General features: G+C 32.7%; 2 protein-coding genes across 5 annotated transcripts; both read left to right on the top strand.

The window, feature by feature from the left end:
- Window positions 1–7,259: 7,259 nt before the first annotated feature.
- LOC113866998 (pyruvate kinase, cytosolic isozyme) lies at window positions 7,260–10,510 on the top strand. 3 transcript variants are annotated; one of them, XM_027501887.1, is made up of 4 exons: window positions 7,392–7,520; window positions 7,590–7,867; window positions 8,410–8,871; window positions 9,415–10,491. In XM_027501887.1, the coding sequence occupies exons 2-4, from the start codon at window positions 7,610–7,612 to the stop codon at window positions 10,225–10,227; spliced, it is 1,533 nt and encodes a 510-aa protein (XP_027357688.1). In that variant the 5' UTR covers window positions 7,392–7,520; window positions 7,590–7,609; the 3' UTR covers window positions 10,228–10,491. The 3 variants fall into 3 exon arrangements, with proteins under 3 accessions (XP_027357687.1, XP_027357688.1, XP_027357686.1); XM_027501885.1 differs by having other exon boundaries at window positions 7,595–7,867; window positions 9,415–10,489; XM_027501886.1 differs by having other exon boundaries at window positions 7,260–7,867; window positions 9,415–10,510.
- A 1,129-nt stretch (window positions 10,511–11,639) lies between these two features.
- On the top strand, window positions 11,640–19,069 carry LOC113867542. 2 transcript variants are annotated; one of them, XR_003505181.1, is made up of 10 exons: window positions 11,646–11,705; window positions 11,801–12,112; window positions 12,239–12,326; window positions 12,413–12,498; window positions 12,641–12,719; window positions 12,799–12,858; window positions 15,878–15,999; window positions 18,263–18,334; window positions 18,422–18,609; window positions 18,747–19,069. XR_003505181.1 is itself a non-coding variant. In XM_027502933.1 (8 exons), exons 1-8 carry the CDS (start codon window positions 11,820–11,822, stop codon window positions 18,522–18,524), a joined length of 903 nt encoding a protein of 300 aa, XP_027358734.1. In that variant the 5' UTR covers window positions 11,640–11,819; the 3' UTR covers window positions 18,525–18,776. The 2 variants fall into 2 exon arrangements, 1 of the variants encoding a protein (XP_027358734.1); XM_027502933.1 differs by having other exon boundaries at window positions 11,640–12,112; window positions 18,422–18,776.
- Window positions 19,070–20,176: the final 1,107 nt, after the last annotated feature.

Genomic DNA, 20,176 nt, shown 5'->3' with positions numbered 1-20,176 from the left:
GTAGCAAAATCTATATTAGAATGAATAGTAGAAAAGATTGACAAAAAAAAATAGAAATCATAAAAATAATATTTTAGAAATGCAAAAGAAAATATTAACAAAAGAATTGTGAAAAAATCAAAATGATAAAAAAATATATAATAAAAATACTTAAATAATATTATTTAATAAATGATAAAAATTAATTATGTATTAATCTGATTAAACGTTTTTTAAGAACTTCAAAATTTACACTATAATGTAAAGTTTTATTGTATTCGTGTTTATGATATTGATTTATCTAGTAAAAAGTTTTATATTTAAACTTTATTTTATACGATATTTTATCAAACTAGTAGCAGTCGTTATCAGTAAGCGATATCATTTAAAATTTAAAACAATTTGTGATTTTTTGCTTTAAAAAATATTTTTATGTACAAAATTGTTAAAATAGTAATAATAAACAAAGTATTTTATGGTAAAATAGAAAGTGGTGATTCTATATTTTTTAGTTAAACTGTTTATCATGATATTAATTATTTCAAGAGCCTTTCTTCTTTACTTAAATTTATCTTATTTTATATGATATTAGTTTATAATTATTTGCATCTTTAACTATTAAAATATTTGTATTCTTTATTGTTATACTTTTTTCATTTTTCTTATTTATAGAATGTAGGTAATAAAAAATCATTTTACAATTGTGAAAGTTGCACATTGCAAGGTAGGGTATCATTAGGTAAAATGGTTGACAGGTATTGAATATCAAACGGTTTGTTTTGCGATTTTTTAAAAAATAATATGCAATAAATGTTAAAAAATATATTGATATTTTTAAATATATTGAAATTTAAAATATCAAATATTTATACATAAATTTTAAATTTAAAACATCATCAAATTACTTTAAATATCAAAATTAAAACATAAACTCCAACTAACCTTAAATATTTAAAATAAATATAATCTCAATTATTTAATATTTTTGAAAACAAAATATATCTTCAATTATAATAGTCTCACTTATATAATTTTTTTAATCATAATTTAGAATTAAATATTAATTGTGTTAATAAATTATAACAAAATAAATTATTAATTTTGATTGTATAAATGATAAATTATTTAAAATAAATATTACTTAAAAGTATATTTAATTAAAAGAAGACAATGCATGTTGCATATAACTTGCTAACTTGTTCGAAGATTTGTAAGGGTTCACTACTAGAAAAGTGCTTAATACAGACGAATTTTACAGACGGATTTTAATCCTTCTGTATTACGGACAGCTTTACAGGCGGATTTGTAGAATAATTTTTTTTTTTCTGAAACATCCGTCTGTAAATCTGTCTGTAAAATCCATCTGTAATACAGACAGATTTTAATCTGTCTGTAAAATCCGTCTGTATTTAGCCCGCCTTTTGGCGCCAAACGTTATAGACAGCAATTACAGACGGATTTTTCCGTCTGTAATTTGAAAATAGGAGGAAATATTATAGCAGAAAATTACGGACAGATTTTTTTTGTCTGTAAATATGGCGGTTTTAACTAACCTTTCAGGTGGCAAATTACAGACGGATTTTTTCGTCTGTAAATTGGATTGACGCATTTACAGACGGAAAAATCCTTCTGTAATTTGCCACCTGAAACGCACCGTTTCATTAAACCCATTATCAGAACCCTCTCTCTCTCGCTCTCTCGCTCCCCCCCCTCTCTCTCTCTCTCTAGGAGCTCAGTGTTTTGGCTATTGCGAGTGATTAGAGCAACCATTTGAAAGTTTTTTTTGCATCATTGTATTCCTGGTACGATACTCTAACTTTTAATCGGTTTAGTTTTTTAATTTTTTATATTTTTTAGAGACTTAAAATTTCTAAGATAGAGTTGTAGGATTGAAGATTGTATGACTGGGGGGAAGGGCGTAGAGGTCCTTCTCCGAACCTGATTATTGTGTGCTGTGGGATTGTTTGTATTTGTGAAGTTTGTAGAATATGCATGTTGTGGAGTTACAAGGAGATGTGCTCTAGAACGGTTTAGGATTGTGATGTGTTTATGTTTGATGTATCAAATAATTTATTGTTATATAATTTATTAGTTGATTTTAGGTGAAATTTTCATTTTTGTAAAAAAAATGGTAAACAAAAGTAAGGAAATTAACATGTATTAGGGGAGATTCTGCCAAAATTTATATTAAAAATTTCTGTAATGTATTTTAGAAGGTTGATACCACATTGTATATTTGTATTAGGTTTATATAGTTCTTGAGGAAGATGTATCTCAAAAATCGTCAGTGGATGTATGATAGGTTGCACCCAAGTCGGGGGGGAATAAAACCTGAATTCTTTGAGGGTGTAGAAGAATTTATACGCGTCTGTTGTAATTCGCAGCAATTCATCACCAATCAGGTCGTTAGGTGTCCATGTTCTAAGTGCAAGTGTAGAAAATTTTTGGATATTAATTCAATTAGATATGATTTGTATAAGTTTGGATTTAAACATGATTATTGGATATGGACTGAGCATGAGGAAGAAGTTAATTTAGAAAATCAAGTAGGTAATTCAAATATATTACAATCAGGTGGTCATGTAGGTAATATAAGTTGGGAAGAAAGCAATTGTCGTTATCAAGAAATGGTTTATGATGCTGTTGGTCCTCAATTTGGAATTTTTCATGATTTTGAAGCTAAATAAGAACCTAATGGAGAGGCTGCAAAGTTTTATAATGTTTTAGAAGCAGCAAACAAGCCTTTATGGGATGGGTGTGTGCATTCAGAGTTATCTTTAGCAATAAGAATGTTAAGCATAAAGTCAGAAGGCAATCAAAGTCAGAGTTCATTTGATCAATGGGCTACATTAATTAGTGAGTTTAGTCTCGAACCTGACTCCATCCCAAAGGACTTTTACCAAGCCAAAAAATTAGTTTCCAAACTTGGATTAAAAGAAGTCAAAATTGATTGTTGTTTCAAAGGCTGCATGTTGTATTACAAAGATGATGCTGTTTTGACCAATTGCAAATTCTGTGGAGAACCTAGGTTTAAACCAAGAAGAGGTGGTAGAAGTGGTAAACAAAAAGATGTACCGAAAAGTAGAATGCATTATTTGCCTTTGATTCCTAGGCTAAAAAGGTTGTATGCGTCTATGAGTTCAGCTCCTTACATGACGTGGCATGATGAAAATAAAAGGAGTGATGGGATAATGACTCATCCATCTCATGGTCAGGCTTGACAACATTTTGATCAAGTGTATCCTGAGTTTGCATCCGATCCTAGAAATATAAGGTTAGGGTTATGTGTTGATGGGTTTGCTCCAAACAATCAATTTAATAAACCATATTCTTATTGGCCTATTGTGGTTACACCTTTTAATCTTCCTCCTGAAATGAGCATGAAAAATCCATATTTGTCAATTTACTATCAGAGTAAATGAGGTAAAGTAAGTAGGTTTGTCAATTTACTATGTTGCCATGATTATTTAATTTGAGTTATCACCAATATTATTCATATTTTAAACAAATTATAGTATTTGTCTCTAAACATATATATGGTTTGATTCAGATATGGCAGGTAAAGGTAAGAAGGGTGTTACTCAGCAAACTGATCGTGACAACACTTCTTCACCTACCGCTCTGACTTCGACGTCCACACCAGCAATAGTGCAGACCTCCCAGGTTAGGGGACAGGAGCAATTTATCATAGTGTCCAATTCTGGGTATATTGCTCCTCCCCCTCCAGTACAGCGAGTTTCACACTCTGCACCCCCTACTACACAGGCCACACAGTCTACACAGGGCACAGGAGATGGATCCACTGCTATCCCATCTGTAAGCGGGCAACAGTCATCACAGACTCAAGCATCATCGAGATCGTTAGAAACTTTGAGATGGGATGGGTCCACTTGGTAAGTAATTCAATCAAATATGCCTAACATTGCGTATTTAATGTGAATGTTAGTAGTTATGTTTTATTTTATTGTGTTATCAGTTGGATACTACCACAGAAAGGTCTCCATCAGGTCACAGATACGATTAAGAAGATGTTTGATGCGCCTTACAGAAGTTTTGCAAAGGTGTCAAATGATACAAAGATGGAATGGTTCAAAGATTGGAAGGTAATAATAGTGTATTAATTTTAACTAAGTGTAATTACATATGACTGTTTTTACCTCTTCTAATGAAATTGTGTTTCTGTAGAGCAACTTCTCCATTTCCCCCAGGACGAAAAGATGATTTTCAAGGCCTGGAAGAGTCGCACTGCAAAGCGACTAAGACAGATATACACTGAGGCTCGCCAGGACCCTTCTACTGCTGATTGGATAGCACCCAACTTTCTTCATGCCTTGCAAGAGTATTGGGGTACGGATGAGTTTAAAAATCTCTCTGTAAAGAACAAGACAAACATGACATCTAATAAAGGGGGTCACTGCATACTGGTGGGTCTACGACTTTGGCTGGCACTAAGGCGAACTTGGTATGTGATTTTAAAATTCACTTTACTCTATCTATAATTTCATATTTGAGATTGTGATTTATTTCCAATTGCAGGAGAAGTCGTTGAAGAAGCCACCTACTACTGGAGAGTTGTTTAAGGAGACACGCACTCGCAGGCAGGACAAAAACCTGTGGGTTGATACACGATCTCAGGCCACATATGTAAGTCATAGTTATTGATAATATATGTTATTATTAGCGACTTATTTAATAGTTCTCCAAACTAATATCTAATTATCTGAACTGAACTATAGGATGACTATATTCAAAGGCTTGAGGAAGCATCTTCTCAGAATTCAGAGTCAGTAGATGAGGATGCTATGTGGTCACAGACAGTGGGTGGCCTTTATAAAGGTCGCATTTATGGCATGGGGGGCCGCTTTGCAGACTCCATGTCCCCTGCATCTGTCACTGGAGATGCCCCTTCTCTTGCACTTGAGGATGTGGAGGACATGGTCCACACTCAGGTCCATGCCCTCAATGGAGAACTCCAGAAGCAGAATGAGGAGATGTGGAAGAGCAAAGAAAGTGCATGGAAGAAGAAGTGGGCAAAGAAAATGGAAAAGAAGATAGAGAAGAAGGTGGCATCGAGAATGCAAAAGGAGGTCCAACAGCAGATGATGCAACAACATATGCAAATGCAACAGATGCATGCTTATTTTGAGCTCATGAGAGCAAGCAGCTCAACACCTCTTCCTCCTCCTCCACCAGCTCCAGCACCACCGGTTTTCACCTCCATGTATCATTCCTCTACTGACTCCTCTTCTACTGATGATGATGTTCCTTTGGATTATGACTATACAGATTATTCCTGATGAAGACTTGTATTTTATTTTTAAATGTATTATTTAGATACTTTTTTGTCTTCCTTTGTAATAACATTTAAATTATATATTTTATAAATCATTTTGGAATGTTTAGATGCCGAATCTATAGTTTCTATTTTGTTTATAAATTGTGATAATCAAGAACAGTAGGAAATAACTATCTATATAAACAAAAAAATATCAATAATAGTAAAATATATCACCGATGGATTACAAACGGAAATCCGTCTGTAAGTTACAGACAGAAATTACAGATGATTTATGTCCGTCTGTAATGGAAAAAACAATCTGTAATGCTCTAAAAATCCGTCTGTAAATCTGTTTATATAAACAGACTTTTTAGTAGTGTTTCAAGGCAAAATGGGATGAACTAAAAAGGCATAAATTTATTAAGGTTTTGAATTTAATGTTGAAGTTCTTTTTTTTTTTAAGGTATTTATAGATTATCTCATTGGGTAGACTTATTTTATTGGCTTTATTGTTATTAATTGAAGTTATTATTTAATTTTAAATTTGTTATAAATATAAATAATTTTAGGATATCATTGTTTGAAAATGTTAAAAATACTCTTTTTCTAGTTTATATTGTATTTATATTTAATGTATTTATTATCAAATGTGTACAGCGTAATGAAATGCTCTTTCTTTTTATTTTTCACTGTCCTAATAATTTTCATTTGTCACTTTAAAATTTTTAAAAATATTTATTACTTTTTTTTTCTTATTATACCCTTGTTATTTACAAACTAACAAATAAAAAAGTTAATTAAATAAAGAAGGGTAAATCTGGAAAATAAATTTTAATACAAAGTAAGATATTAATTATTTTATAAAAAAAATTGCGTGAAATAATCTTAAGTAGCAAATAAAAAGGAATGGAGAAAGTATGACTTTGTATGTTGTATTGTGTTAAAAAAATTATAATTTAGAAAGTGTTTAGATACACGGTTTGTTTAATAATTTTTAAAGTAGATTATAGATATAAACATTGACGTTATTTAAAAAATGCTTTTACATGTGAAAAAAATTGACATGTAGGTTAAATTGTTAAATGTTAAATTAAGTAATACATATATTAAAGATAATTTTTTATGATGTTTAACAGTTTGAATAAAGAAATTAAAATGTGTACGTAATAATTTTAGTCACGATTAAAATAATTGAATATTATGAGGAGTGTGCTATCATACATATAGCGGGTATAAGATTATTATCGTGAATAAAATAATTAACTTGTGTGAATAAGTTTGTTATGCGATTATGATCATTTTTGTGTGTAGAAATTTGATATATGAACAATAAACTAATTTTGGTATATTGTGATGTTTGCTTTAAGTTAAAGATCATATATTTTTATATTGTCGAGGTTTCTTAAAAAAAAATGTCTCAAATGAACGTGATATATTAAAGACTAGAAAAATACATTTAATTAATGACATTTAATACCAATATTGGTCAAAAGATAGAAGCTAAAAAGTTCCACATGCTACTTGAATAATGCACTGTTGCTCTTTAGAACATTACTATCTAGATAGGTTGACAAATAGACAGAAGGTTAGTTATAACTCCTACAAGTGGCAATTGAATTCAACAATTAGATCAGGAATTTTCAGAAGCTTTTGAATAGTTGAACAGTTGTTGGTGATTCACGATAGTTGACCCATTTTGCTAAGGCGTTACCCATTTGACGAAAGTTTAGTATAAATTAATTTCACCGTAGAAATAAAAATAATAGAAGAATTGAACAATTTTTTTAATTAGCAGAAATTCAGAATCATTAATTTTCATGAGGGGAAAACCATTCTCGAGAGGCCCGCAAAACCGTGGGGCGCACGCGGAAGGAGACGTAGGCGGCAGAGTCGAAACCAGTGGGCCCAAGCCCACTGTGTTGGGCTGCGCGGCTTCGGTTTTGAAAGGAAAAGGAGGCACGACACGGTAATCTATTTCTTACCAAAAGAAAAGTGACATTACATTTATTATTTATTTATTTATCTGAAAAGGAAAAGAATTATCCGACGGAAAATGTAATATTCGGTTGTGGACTGTATAGTCTGTGGGAAGGGAATGATAGTCTATTTAAATTCAACCAAACATTAAAATAGCACGCGTGATTCGTGCTGTTTGGAAACACAAACACAAACACAAACACCAACCCCAACATAAATACCAATTCCTAACCCTTGCGAGTTGAGTGGCTTTCAAAAGCTGGTTTTGTACCCTTCCAATTCCAAGGTATGTGATCTGCGCTGTGTTTCAGATTCAGTTTCAGTTTCAGCAATTGCATATTCATTCTTTGAGTAGCACAGGAGAGGATCTATCGAATGGCCAACATAGACATCGAAGGGATCTTGAAGCAGCTGCCCAACGATGGGCGTGTTCCCAAGACCAAAATCGTCTGTACTTTGGGTCCTGCATCTCGATCCGTAGAAATGACTGAGAAGCTTCTCAGGGCAGGGATGAACGTTGCTCGTTTCAATTTCTCTCATGGTACCCACGACTATCATCAGGAAACCCTTAACAATCTTAAGACTGCTATGCACAACACTGGAATACTCTGTGCCGTCATGCTTGACACTAAGGTCACCCTCCTCTTCTCTTCTCTTCTCCTTTTCTTTCTACTTCTACTATTCGTCGTATGTGCTTCATTTGCTCCACTCACTAACTCTATTTTTCTTTTTAATGCTTTTAATGCATACATCATTTGAGTTTGTCATAAGCCAAACTCTGTCTGTGATTCCATTCACCACCTACATTATATTTAATTTGGGGACATCTCAGACACTTCACTTTATCACTAATTCTAATTCTCGTATGTTGTTCCCCTATATAGAACCTAGCCATTTAGATTGTAGACACAAGTTTAAAGTGCCTTTGGCCAAATTGAATGGGTTTTCAACAAATCTTTTGTATTTGGTTTGTGTTAAATTATTATATGCTTTTACCTTTACATTTAATCCTTGATTTTGAGAGTTTCATGGTTTGTTTGTGGGGTTTTGGGCCTTCATAAATAAGTTCTCAACAGTAGTGGACAGTTTTGTCCTCTCCCCCCCCCCCCCTCTTTTTTTTTTCCTTTTCATTTAATAAATACCTTGTTGAGGAGAATTTCTTTTCATTTGTGCAGGGACCCGAAATTCGGACGGGTTTTCTGAAAGATGGAAAACCTATTCAACTTAAAGAAGGACAAGAAATCACCATTACTACTGATTATGACATTAAGGGGGATCAGGAGATGATATCAATGAGTTACAAGAAGCTGCCTGTCCACTTGAAGCCTGGTAATACCATACTGTGCTCTGATGGGACAATCACTCTCACTGTCTTGTCTTGTGATCCAGATGCTGGTACTGTTAGATGTCGTTGTGAAAACACTGCAATGTTAGGTGAGAGAAAAAATGTTAATCTTCCTGGCGTTGTGGTGGATCTTCCTACTCTTACTGAGAAGGATAAGGAAGATATTCTTGGATGGGGTGTCCCTAACAAGATTGACATGATTGCTCTTTCATTTGTTCGTAAGGGCTCAGATCTTGTTAATGTCCGGAAGGTTCTGGGGCCACATGCAAAGCATATTCAGTTGATGTCAAAGGTATTTTTGTTGCATTCTTATGCAACTTCTATAATATATACCTTGTGCATATTCCATAATAACAATAGGTTTTATTACTACTGGTGATCTATTTTTCATTTGTTTGTGGTTTCTCTTCTCAGTTGCTCTCGAAAGGGTATTTTTTCCCTTCACCTGTTCTCCATATATGAGCTTCACACTGACAATGGGGACATTGTTTGTTGTGTGTTTTGGAATTGAAATTTGTTATTGGTTTAGTGCTCCGAAAACTCAGACTACTAAATGGGGAACCCATGCTTTTAGCTCCCATAGTTTTTACTATAAGAATAAAGGAGGAGAATTTCATGTCCTTGTCTAGCACTCTAGCTCAGTATCTTCCATACATAATCAAGTTGAATGTATTTCATCTTCTTTCTCTTTAGCACAAGTTGCGTGCTTGTTTGTATGATATATGAAGGAGCATTAATCATGTTTTCACTTATGCTTAAGATTTTCATTTACCTGCTCATCTCTTTCAATTCAGAAATCCTGATTTATTTTTTAATGATTTTATGGCATTCCAAGGTTGAGAATCAGGAGGGAGTCATGAATTTTGATGAGATTCTGCGTGAGACTGATGCATTCATGGTGGCACGTGGTGATCTTGGAATGGAAATTCCAGTTGAAAAGATTTTTCTAGCGCAGAAAATGATGATATACAAGTGTAATCTTGTTGGGAAGCCTGTGGTCACTGCTACCCAAATGCTTGAATCCATGATCAAGTCTCCCCGGCCCACTCGAGCTGAAGCAACTGATGTAGCTAATGCAGTTCTTGATGGAACAGATTGTGTAATGCTTAGTGGTGAAAGTGCAGCTGGGGCTTACCCTGAACTTGCTGTGAAAATCATGGCTCGTATTTGTATTGAAGCAGAATCATCTCTTGACTATGGTGCTATTTTCAAAGAGATGATAAGGTCTACCCCTTTGCCTATGAGTCCTTTGGAAAGTCTTGCATCATCTGCTGTCCGCACTGCTAACAAGGCCAAAGCAAAGCTCATTGTTGTGCTGACACGTGGTGGGACTACAGCCAAGTTGGTTGCTAAATACAGGCCAGCGGTTCCAATCTTGTCAGTGGTGGTTCCAGTTTTGACTACAGATTCATTTGATTGGACCTGCAGTGATGAGACACCTGCTAGGCACAGCTTAATATACAGGGGCTTAATTCCAATATTGGCTGAGGGATCTGCGAAAGCAACTGATGCAGAATCCACAGAAGTGATTCTGGAAGCTGCTCTTAAGTCGGCAACAGAAAAGGGGCTTTGTAAGCCTGGTGATGCAGTTGTTGCCCTTCATCGTATTGGAGTTGCCTCTGTTATAAAGATCTGCATAGTGAAATAATGCAAGATGTTCAGGATGTGTTATTGGCCTGCGTGGCACCAACTGATGCAGGGTTATATTTTGCCTTTTATTATGAAACTTTGTGCTGTTTATCCATTCATATAATGGAGGATTAGTTGCTAGCTTTAGATCGAGCGGGTTTTGTATTCAATGTTAATATTGCGGAGTACTTCTAAATGAGATTATTATGGAAATAATCCGCATTCTTGCATTTTAAAATATTATTGGTTTTGCGGATAACCCTGTTTCATTATCCGCGAACACTTTTGCAAGGGCAGATATATATTTAAAGTACGAATGGCAAAATAATTAGGATGAAACTAGGATAAAAGAGAGTGAAAAACATAAAAAAGATATCTAGTTCATAGGATAATTTGTTTTTTTTTTTTAAATAAATTAGGGACTAATACAAATGAATAATGCATTTTTTAGAGACTAACATTAATGGTATACGCATATATCTTTTTAAGGATTTGTATATGTGATAAGTTATGCTCGTCGTATCTGAGAGTCTGCTATGCACTAACAAAACTTAAGTCTACTTATAATATTACGATTATTATTAGTTATTTGACTTCCCTAAATATTTCCGCTACCATCTTGCTTTTTGTTGGTATCAATACTGGAAATCTTTACCAACAGCTATCATCTCTCAATTCTTTTTTATATTATTATTATTATTATTATTATTTTAAATTTTTAAGTGTTCCTCCTTTGGGGAGGATGATGGAGACTTTATGTCACATGTATATTTAACACGGGGAGTGTTTGCTTCTCTTTTTGTTAACCAATGCTAATTAACGTAAAACCTAATTTGATTAATGAATTACATTAACTTTTAGCGATCATATAAGTAACTACAGTTGTTTTAGGAACTAATTTAACTGATTACTTCTAAAAAATGTTTGCAACAATTTCTTTTCAATCTATATTATTATTATTAAGATTGTACATGAATTTTAATAAATAATTCAAGAGCATTGGTTAAAGAAACAAAAAATGACAATTTTTGTTGAAAAGTATGTTAGATTGCATTGAAAATTATGAGAAGAGGTTAATTAATTATATTCTCTTGACAAAAAAAATTGATTTCTTATTCCTTGACCTGATTAGCAATTTACCATAATTTTAAATCTACTTTTCAAAAACTAGTCTAAACTTTTAAAATTTTCATAATTATCACTTATGTAATATACAGTTCGTTTGTTTTTCCATTCTATAAACGGAATTAACAAAAATCAATGACCTTAAATAACAATGTACAATTTACAGTGAGCATTTTTCTTCACAAACAAGCCATAAAATATAGGTTCTAAACTAAAAAATCTTATATTATTCAGTGGATTCAACAAAGCTCACTTTTGCCAAATCTTCAACTAAAATATAAATTTTTGCATATGCATCCAGTAAAGGTCGCCATGATAATTATCCCCACGTAAGCAGCGAGTCTGTCTGTAGATAAGGCACAGAAAACGAAGGTTAGCACATGGTACTTGAAATTTAGTATGAGTTTGGAATTCCTTCCCTAAGTAAAAAAATACTGATTGTAACGGAACAGATATTTGAAAAACAGAAAGATAAGAGAGATAGGGATGGCGTATGGATGTTGCTGCCGTTGGAAACCCTTGGGCATGGATTGCTGGTTATCTTCGTCCTCAGCCTCAAATTGGAAGAAGCGTCTTGGGCCTGTGCTCGTTTCTGTGTCTTCTCGCTCCGATGATATCTCTCCCACTAGCAATAGCACTATCACTAGTAGCAGCGGAAGAAGAGAAGAAGACATAAAAGGATCAGGAACTACCGCCAGAGGTCGCAGATTGCTTAGAATTCGTGAAGAGAAACAGCAGCGGGAATACGATCGCCTTAACAATTACCCTGCTTGGGCAAAGTAAAGTATTGTGTTGATGCCCATGCGTGCATTGTGATAAATGATACATGTTACATTCTTGTGCTTTTTATTTCATGATATAATAACTGAATGCTTTGCTTTGCTTTGCTTTGCTTTGCTTTTCAGAGTCCTGGAAAATGCTTGCAAAGATGATGCTGAACTTCGAGCCGTTCTTGGAGATAGTGTTGGCAACCCTGAACTCATGAGAAAACGGGTATGTCTGTTACTGTTGCAGTTGCAAATCAAATACACGTCCCAATAACTAAATGTAGCTCCTCTGTTTGTGAATTGTTGTGATAGGTGGAAGATAGGGTTCGAAAGAAGGGTAGAGACTTTCATAAGTCCAAAACAGGATCTGTGCTTGCTTTCAAAGTCAGCTTTAGAGAGTAAACCTATTTTCCTTCCTCTCAACAGTAACACACAAGCACAAATGCCATGGATTTCATGTGTAATACGATGATCAAATGCTATGAACCACCATTAACACTTTATTCTAGCATCACACTAATGACAGCATGCCTCTTGCAGCTTCAATCCAGTTGATTCATTTATCTGGTTTGAATTGTTCGGATCACCATCTGATCAGGATGTTAATCTAATTGGTAATGTAAGTGTTTCATTTAGATTTTTATCTTTTAATATATTGCTATATTTGTTTTTCTGTTTGATTCATGAAGAATATGCAGGTTATTCAATCATGGTATGTCATGGGTCGCCTTGGTGCCTTCAATTCTTCAAATTTGCAGGTTAGGCTATGTTCAATTCTCCTCGGTTTTATTTATTCCATGGTTATTCTCTTTTGATTGTTACCTATTCTGTTTGCTGTTGGAGTCCAATATCTTAATTCTTAGATTTACATGTATTATAATGAAATCATAAAATCAATATTTTGAGTCTGTTGATTTGAAATTCTTCTAAGTTCTGGCACCATTTTTGGTATTTATTAAGAAGTAAAGGAGAGAGGTTGTGTGTGGAAGAGAGTGAAACTGAGATGTCCAAATCCAATTGTTTAATTGTATTTAGTTAGATATACACCCTTGGAGTTAAGTGAAACACATAGAAGTACTAAAATATCTCACGGAATAGAATTTTATCATTTTAGACTAGTCTTTATGTTATTATTTTTGCTGGAATTGTCCAAGTTGTTCTCCGTACCATTTATACCAGAGTCTAAGTAGAAGTTTTACATTGGTCTTTTGGTCACACATCATATTAATATATTTTCACACTCTCTCTGCTCTCATTTTATACTCTTTTCCAATAATTTCAACATAGTATTGAAGCCTGGTTCCATCCACCATGACCTGTGTTCACTGTGGTATGGTATTCACTGCGCTATGGTCTCAAAAATATAGATCTCACTTTTGTTTGTATCTTCTCCTCATGGTATCTCTGTCTCGTAACTTCCTTCCCCCGAGCTATGCACTAACTTTGACCAGAGTCCACAACTGCCATGCTCGGGTTTATGCTGTCTAATATTGTTCTGGTCTTGCTTTATTTTGTGATCTTTGCCTTGGATTAGCTTGTTCCTGTGTGATTTTTTTACCCATTTATCCTTGCTTCTGTATTTGAATTTGTCTTATCCAATTGCTTGTGTTTTTCTGTATTCTAGTCTGTCTGCAAGTCATTATTTGTTGGATTCTATTCATATTGTAGCATGCTTCCCAAGCTTCTTGGGCCTCGTGTATTCATACTTGAGGTTAATCTTGATTGAATCTTCCAAATGTTATTGTTGATGAATTTGGAGAAGAATTTTGCATAGGTGATTCTTGGAAGCAATTGTTTGTACCAATCAACACACTTATCTTTCCTACTACAACAAATTATTTTAGTTGTGTCTCTACTCTTTTGCTATGCAACATGCCAACTAGCTCTTCTAGCTGTGGATCATTTCAACACATCCTTTTAGTCTTCTCTACTTCCTATGAGTAACCCAGATAAAATGTGAGGGTTGCATTAGGTAGTCAACAACCAACGTAAAACTTTGTTGAATATCAATGACATTGATGAATGGGTGATAGTGTTATTGATAATTTGTTGTTTGGAAGCAACACATTGTATGGCTCTAGAACGTCAAATGAGCAATACTTATTGCGTTGTCGCCCAAATGTAAACTTGTGTGGGTAAAGAAGTTACTTCACAAGATAAAGATTTGTTTTGGAACATGGAATAAATCACACTGACTTGTAAATCAATGGAAATAGTGGACATCATGGTTAGGAGGAGGATTAATTTTATGTTCCTTTTAGATACTAAGTGGATAGGAGAAAAGTCAAAGGAATTAGACACCTTAGGCTTAACTTACAACAACAACCAAGTTTTATCTCACTAGGTGAGGTCAGCTAACACCTAAAATTATGGTACAAAATTGTGCAAATTGTGTGGGTTAAAGCTCAATTCATATTATGAAATTATGGGAAAGTGTATAATTGGGCAAAGATTAGTACGACATTCAAATTATTGAAAATAAATTTGGTTGTATGCCTAGGATAATGACCATGGAAGCAATATACTTGCTGCTACAATGTTTAATAGAGAGATATTGGAGGAATCAAAAGGACTTAAATATGTTCTTCATTGATTTGAAAAGGGTGTAAGATCAGGTTTCGAGAGAGGTAATGTGGAAGGCCCTAGAGAAGAAGGAGATCATATCGCATATATTTGAGCAATTAATGATATGTATGAGGGGCTCACAACTATGTTGAGACACAAGATGTGGTAGTACCTATGGTAAAAACGATAGTAGAATCTGGTCTTAGATGATTTGGGCACAAGTAAATAAGATAGAGTGGCCAAGTAAAGGGAATAGATCAATCGAGAGAGGGTAGGCCAATTGCTAGAGGTAAGGGAGACCATTAAAAACCACAGGCAACACCATTAACAAGGATTTAGAGGTCAATACTTTGTCTATAGGCATAATTTATGATAAAGAATTGTGGCATTGTTTGATCCATGTAGTTGATCCACTTAGTGGAAAAAGGCTTGGTTGTTGCTTTTCTTTCCAACACCCTGCTCCTTTTGTTGTCTTTCCAGAAGTTGGCATGTTTTGTAAGACTCATTTTTCTGTGTAGTTTCTTCAGCAGTGTTTTGCTAATAAATTATGTGGTTTATGAAGTCTATTGTATTAAATTTTGCTTCTTTGTAAAATAGCTGACAGTTTAGTGAATTAATACTTCAACTAGATGGCGAATGTTGAGCGTAAGGATTTTGGTTTTAGGGGTCTTATGTGGGAGCTTTTCAACCTGTTCTTGTTGAAATGTAACTATATGACTGAAATTCTAAGATGTCATAGATTTCCTATTTGCATATTTTCCTTAAAGAAAATTGTACATTATGGACTAGTGTGAATCCAGTACTATGGACTGGTGTTATCAGTCAAATCTGGTCGTCAAAATATGTGAAGACTCCTAACTTTTTTCAGATGTAAACTTTCTGATGTGCTACTGTGACATTTATGTGATTATTAATAGAGTATGGTACAGACACGTTATGATTCTCTTGTTAGATTTTGGCATATGGCAATGCATGCTTTCGCTTAAGCAGTAACTGGCTTGAATATTTGTGTCCGGATCTCTATTGCCAAAAATATCTGTCTCTTCATATGTAATGAGTTCTAGGACCATTCTCTTGGTCTGTATGCAAGTTTGCAATAAATTATTTTTATAGAATTTCGTAATTCTTAACAACAAACGACACTATTTCTAGTTTCCTTCTTGTAGCTGTTACCTTTTAACAAAGAATTGAAGTATCTTGAATTGATGACAGCTGGCAAATTCATCAATGGAGTATGATCCTTTATACGATGCAGATAAGGGTTTCAAAGTGATGCCGTCATCTTTCCATGATATCAGTGACATTGAGTTCCAGGAAAACTGGGGACGTGTATGGTATAACCTCTAGAACTCTTATTTTTTTAAATGGTTTTATGACATTGCAGTGCACGGGGGTTAACAAATATTCGAATGATAAAGATAAATTTAAATTATAATAACTCTTTTAACATAAGAATATGCAATAAAAAGTTCAATATGAAAAGTATTAAAAAATTGGTTGCTAAAACTCATGTAAATAAATATTGAAAAGGAGAGACGCTTTCTTTAATTTGACTTAGCTTATAGTATCTAAAAGGCTGTGAAATTCTTTTAAAAATGGTAGAGACTTAAGTTTATATAAGTACTAGATACATGAATGCAATTTTGAAAGCACAGTAGGAATCAAAACTCTTAACTAATTTGATACATTGTTGAATATTCACTGTATATAATTTATAAGCTGTCGTTATAAAAATGGTTAATATCTCATATTGAGAATTGCGATAAATTAACGATAAAAATTAATACAATATCTTATAATACGAAGTTGCACAAACTCTAAATCAATCCAAATATTTTTCAGCAAAAATTCTGTCAAAAAATAAAATTCAAAATGTGTTACATAAATTTCTATATTTTTATTAATTTCAGTTAATCACAATATGGCCAAATATTGGTTACTCTTCACAATTTTAGAGAAAACAAGGGATTTTAAGTTTGTAACGTTTATACTTGTAAACAGAACTAATTGAATGCACAAGACGGATTTTAAAAAAACTCGAAAAAAATATCAAAGCTGAGATTTTGTAGGTAATGTGTATTAATCAACACAAAAACAAAAACAGGTACAAAAATAAACAGTAACATGACTGAAATCTCTCATGTGAAATGAACCAAACTGTTAATTCTTCAAGACACTTTAACAGGATTTATTTTGGTTTCATGATTGAGACCCAAGACACAACGAAGAAGTAGAAAGAGAGAGTAGAAGAAACATTCAAAATGTTTTCAGAATAAGTAGAGACTTGGTCCCTTGTTATTCCTTTCAATCATTCTTTCCAGGATTCTAGCATTATCTTTTGTTGGAGGGGTTCAACACTTTTGAAAGAATAAACAGAACCAAAAAAAAAATATTAAAAAGAAAAAAAAAATGAGGTATTTTCCGACACTGTAAAAAGCCAGACAGAGAAAATGAAGTGGAAGGAAAAGAAGTCTTGAAATATATTTGGAGAAAATAAAGATTTATTTGGGTAGGTAAAATAATAATTGAAGTTTGGGTTGGCGAAGAAGTTAAACATTATTAAGATGAAGAATAATATTCAAGAATTTCAAATGAAAACAATAGAAGATAGATGTAGATTTAAAAGTGTTTTAAGATAATAAAAAAAATTATTAATGATCGGTGCAATCCATTAGATAAGTCTGTATTAATAAGGTAAAATAAATCAAAATTCAAATTTTGAAATGCATGAAAAATGGAGTTAATTAATCAATAGACTTAAATAATTTTTTGGTCTATATAAATATTAAGGTTGAAATAGTTTCCTAAAAAAAAATTATTAGAATTTAATCCTTAACAAATGAAGCTAGTCAAAATAAATATTAACCTTAATCTCTATCCGTTAAATATCGAATTGGCCAGCATTGTTTCAAATTAGTGTTGTCAAATGTGATAAACCTTTATCTGTATTTTAAAATACTTTAAAATAAAGACTTAAGTAATTTTTCTGTCCTCGTAACAGTTTTTGCATAGTAAATAAGGCATAAAAAATGAGTCTCTTGTCATTAATCTATGTTAGTTAAGTGTTGAGAGCATGTTTGATTTCTATTTTAAAAACAGTTTTTTGTTTTTAAAAATAAATTCTAATATAAATTTGTATTAGATTTTTTTTAAAAAAAAACAGATAACTATTTTTAAAATAGAAATCAAACATGCTCTAATTCTTTATTTTATAAATATTTTTAAATATTATGTACTTACTAGGATAAATATCTGTCACGTGTCTTAATGAATTGAAACTCCGTTAGCTAATTGACATACAGAAATTAATTTTTACTTGCTCAATTTATTAGGGACTAAGTTTTGATTTTAATTTTTTCTGAGACTAATTTTAAACATAACTTTCATATAAACTAAAAATTTATTTAAGCATTACTTGATAATAAGAAAAATGAAGAAAGTAGAAGTTCGGATGAAAAAGATCACTTGTATGAATGACACGTATTAGTTGTATTTGCATGCAATGTGTTTGATATAATTGAGTATATAACTGAAATATGTGATTTGATAAAGATTCCTGTTGGTACAATACATTTAAGCTTGAGACATATCTTACAGGGTGGACTTGGGTACATCTGATTATTTTGCAGTTGATGTCCTTCTCAACTGCCTAACTGTCTTAAGCTCAGAGTAAGTTGGAGTACCAAATTACATGAAATAAAGTAGTTGTTCGTTGTTTTGCAAAAGCAATTGTGATGAGCTTTTTCTGAATAGCAGATATCTTGGTATCCAACAAATTGTTTTTGGTGGTCGCCGCATGGGTGATTGGGAAGAGGGGATGACAAACCCTGAGTACGGTTACAAATTCTTCAAGATATAAACTGGGACTGTTCGCAGTTGATTTCATTCCTCGTATTGTACTTCAATTTAGTTCAGAAAGAGTGTAACATTATGCATACGAAAAGGTAAACTTATTGATCAGTTGAACTTCTGTGTTGTTCCTTTTATTTGGTATACTTGTCATTATTTACTCCAACTCGTTGCTTGCACGAGTCGAAAATGGTGATCTTTAACATATCTTAACTATAATTTCATTATTTAGATGAAATGGAAGCATCTTCAAGCGGTATTCGACATATTATGCACAACATAACAATGGTCTACAGCTAAAATTAATTTGACATAATTTAGCCAGAATGTCAAAATTCTAGAGCAATTGTTAGATACGTCGAATCCCAGGAATTATTCATTTATACAAGAGCTAGTGGGAACCTCCTAAAATTTCAGCATTTCCAAAATAACAAAAGTTGTAGTAATAACAATAACGAGTTGTTATTTCAAACTTTGAAATTTTGCTTAACTCTTCTGGAAAACTCCAGCTTTTCCAAAGTACTATTAGTAGGAATATACTTATAGAAATTTTAGCAGAGTAACAGTAGTATGTTTTTAGCATTTCTAAAATAACAGTCTGCACTTTTACATTACATTAACGGTCTCTTCTAAAATTTTAGTACAAAAATTTACAATATATACTTTCAAAATTATAGAAATTTTGTTTGTTTCCTCTGAAATTTTAGTAGTACTTCCAAATTTCCAGAAAATTTACAGAAATTTATAGTCTATAGTTTTAAATTTATAGAAATTTTAGCGTTATAAATTTTAGTTGTACATTCAAATTTACAATCTATACTTACAAATTTACAACAATTTACACTCGATACTTTCAAATTTATGGTACTAGTCGTAGTATTTTCAGATTTATAAGAATTTGTAGTCTATAGTTTCAAGTTTACAGAAATTTTGGCAGAGATTCATATAAAATTTCAGCATTTTCAAAATATCAAATATTTGTCCAAAATGTATGTATCACCACTAGGCAAATCCAAATAACATAACGCATCAAATCTAATAATATTCAAGGGACATTATTTATATAGCATCTTTGCAACAAAATATTTAATACAACCTAACACATGATTGAACTCCGCTTATTGTTGCATAGGAGTGTTACTGAATACACTCTAGTTTGCTCTTTTTAACATTCTTAATAATTGGTTGTATAATGCAAGAATCAAAATGATATCAAAGCAAATGATCCATTGTGGTGGTGGTGGGGGGGCGCTATAACTCCCGTTCAAACTATTGTTTGCTTATATGAAAAATAATAGACAAGAGAAGGATGACTTAACACAAACTTAACAAAGACCCAACAATCACCATGAACTAAAGAGGAAACATAACAAACCACGGGTTTTTTTCTTATTCTCACACATCATCTTCAAAGAATAGCATTTTAACACTTTACAAATTAAGTAAAAGTATAAATAAAAAACATGTCAAATGACGTGTGTGTGTGTAGTAGAGATTATCAAAATCTGAAGTGATTCTGTCCAATATAAAACTTCTTTAAAGAGTTGTCGGGGCTTTATTTATCGAATAGTTCTCTCATCTCTCAAATAATGTGACCCGTATATCTTACTAAAAAGAGTTACATTTTGTTAATAACTCGTTTTGTACATTAGTAGCTCAATC

Source organism: Abrus precatorius, unplaced genomic scaffold (genome assembly GCF_003935025.1).
Source record: "Abrus precatorius isolate BTA unplaced genomic scaffold, Abrus_2018 Scaffold5, whole genome shotgun sequence".
Classification (NCBI taxonomy): domain Eukaryota; kingdom Viridiplantae; phylum Streptophyta; class Magnoliopsida; order Fabales; family Fabaceae; genus Abrus; species Abrus precatorius.
Note: the sequence above shows the minus strand (reverse complement) of the source record. Positions and strands in the feature narration are given on the sequence as shown.

What these genes read in the sequence shown, in the direction of transcription:
- LOC113866998 (XM_027501886.1), top strand. Translation starts at nt 7,610, where the DNA reads ATGGCCAACATAGACATCGAAGGGATCTTGAAGCAGCTGCCCAACGAT. An exon ending in CCGTCATGCTTGACACTAAG is followed by an intron (nt 7,868 to 8,409) that starts GTCACCCTCCTC and finishes TCATTTGTGCAG; the next exon opens with GGACCCGAAATTCGGACGGG. An exon ending in ATATTCAGTTGATGTCAAAG is followed by an intron (nt 8,872 to 9,414) that starts GTATTTTTGTTG and finishes TGGCATTCCAAG; the next exon opens with GTTGAGAATCAGGAGGGAGT.
- LOC113867542 (XM_027502933.1), top strand. Translation starts at nt 11,820, where the DNA reads ATGGCGTATGGATGTTGCTGCCGTTGGAAACCCTTGGGCATGGATTGC. An exon ending in ATGTTAATCTAATTGGTAAT is followed by an intron (nt 12,720 to 12,798) that starts GTAAGTGTTTCA and finishes AAGAATATGCAG; the next exon opens with GTTATTCAATCATGGTATGT. An exon ending in GAAAACTGGGGACGTGTATG is followed by an intron (nt 16,000 to 18,262) that starts GTATAACCTCTA and finishes CATATCTTACAG; the next exon opens with GGTGGACTTGGGTACATCTG.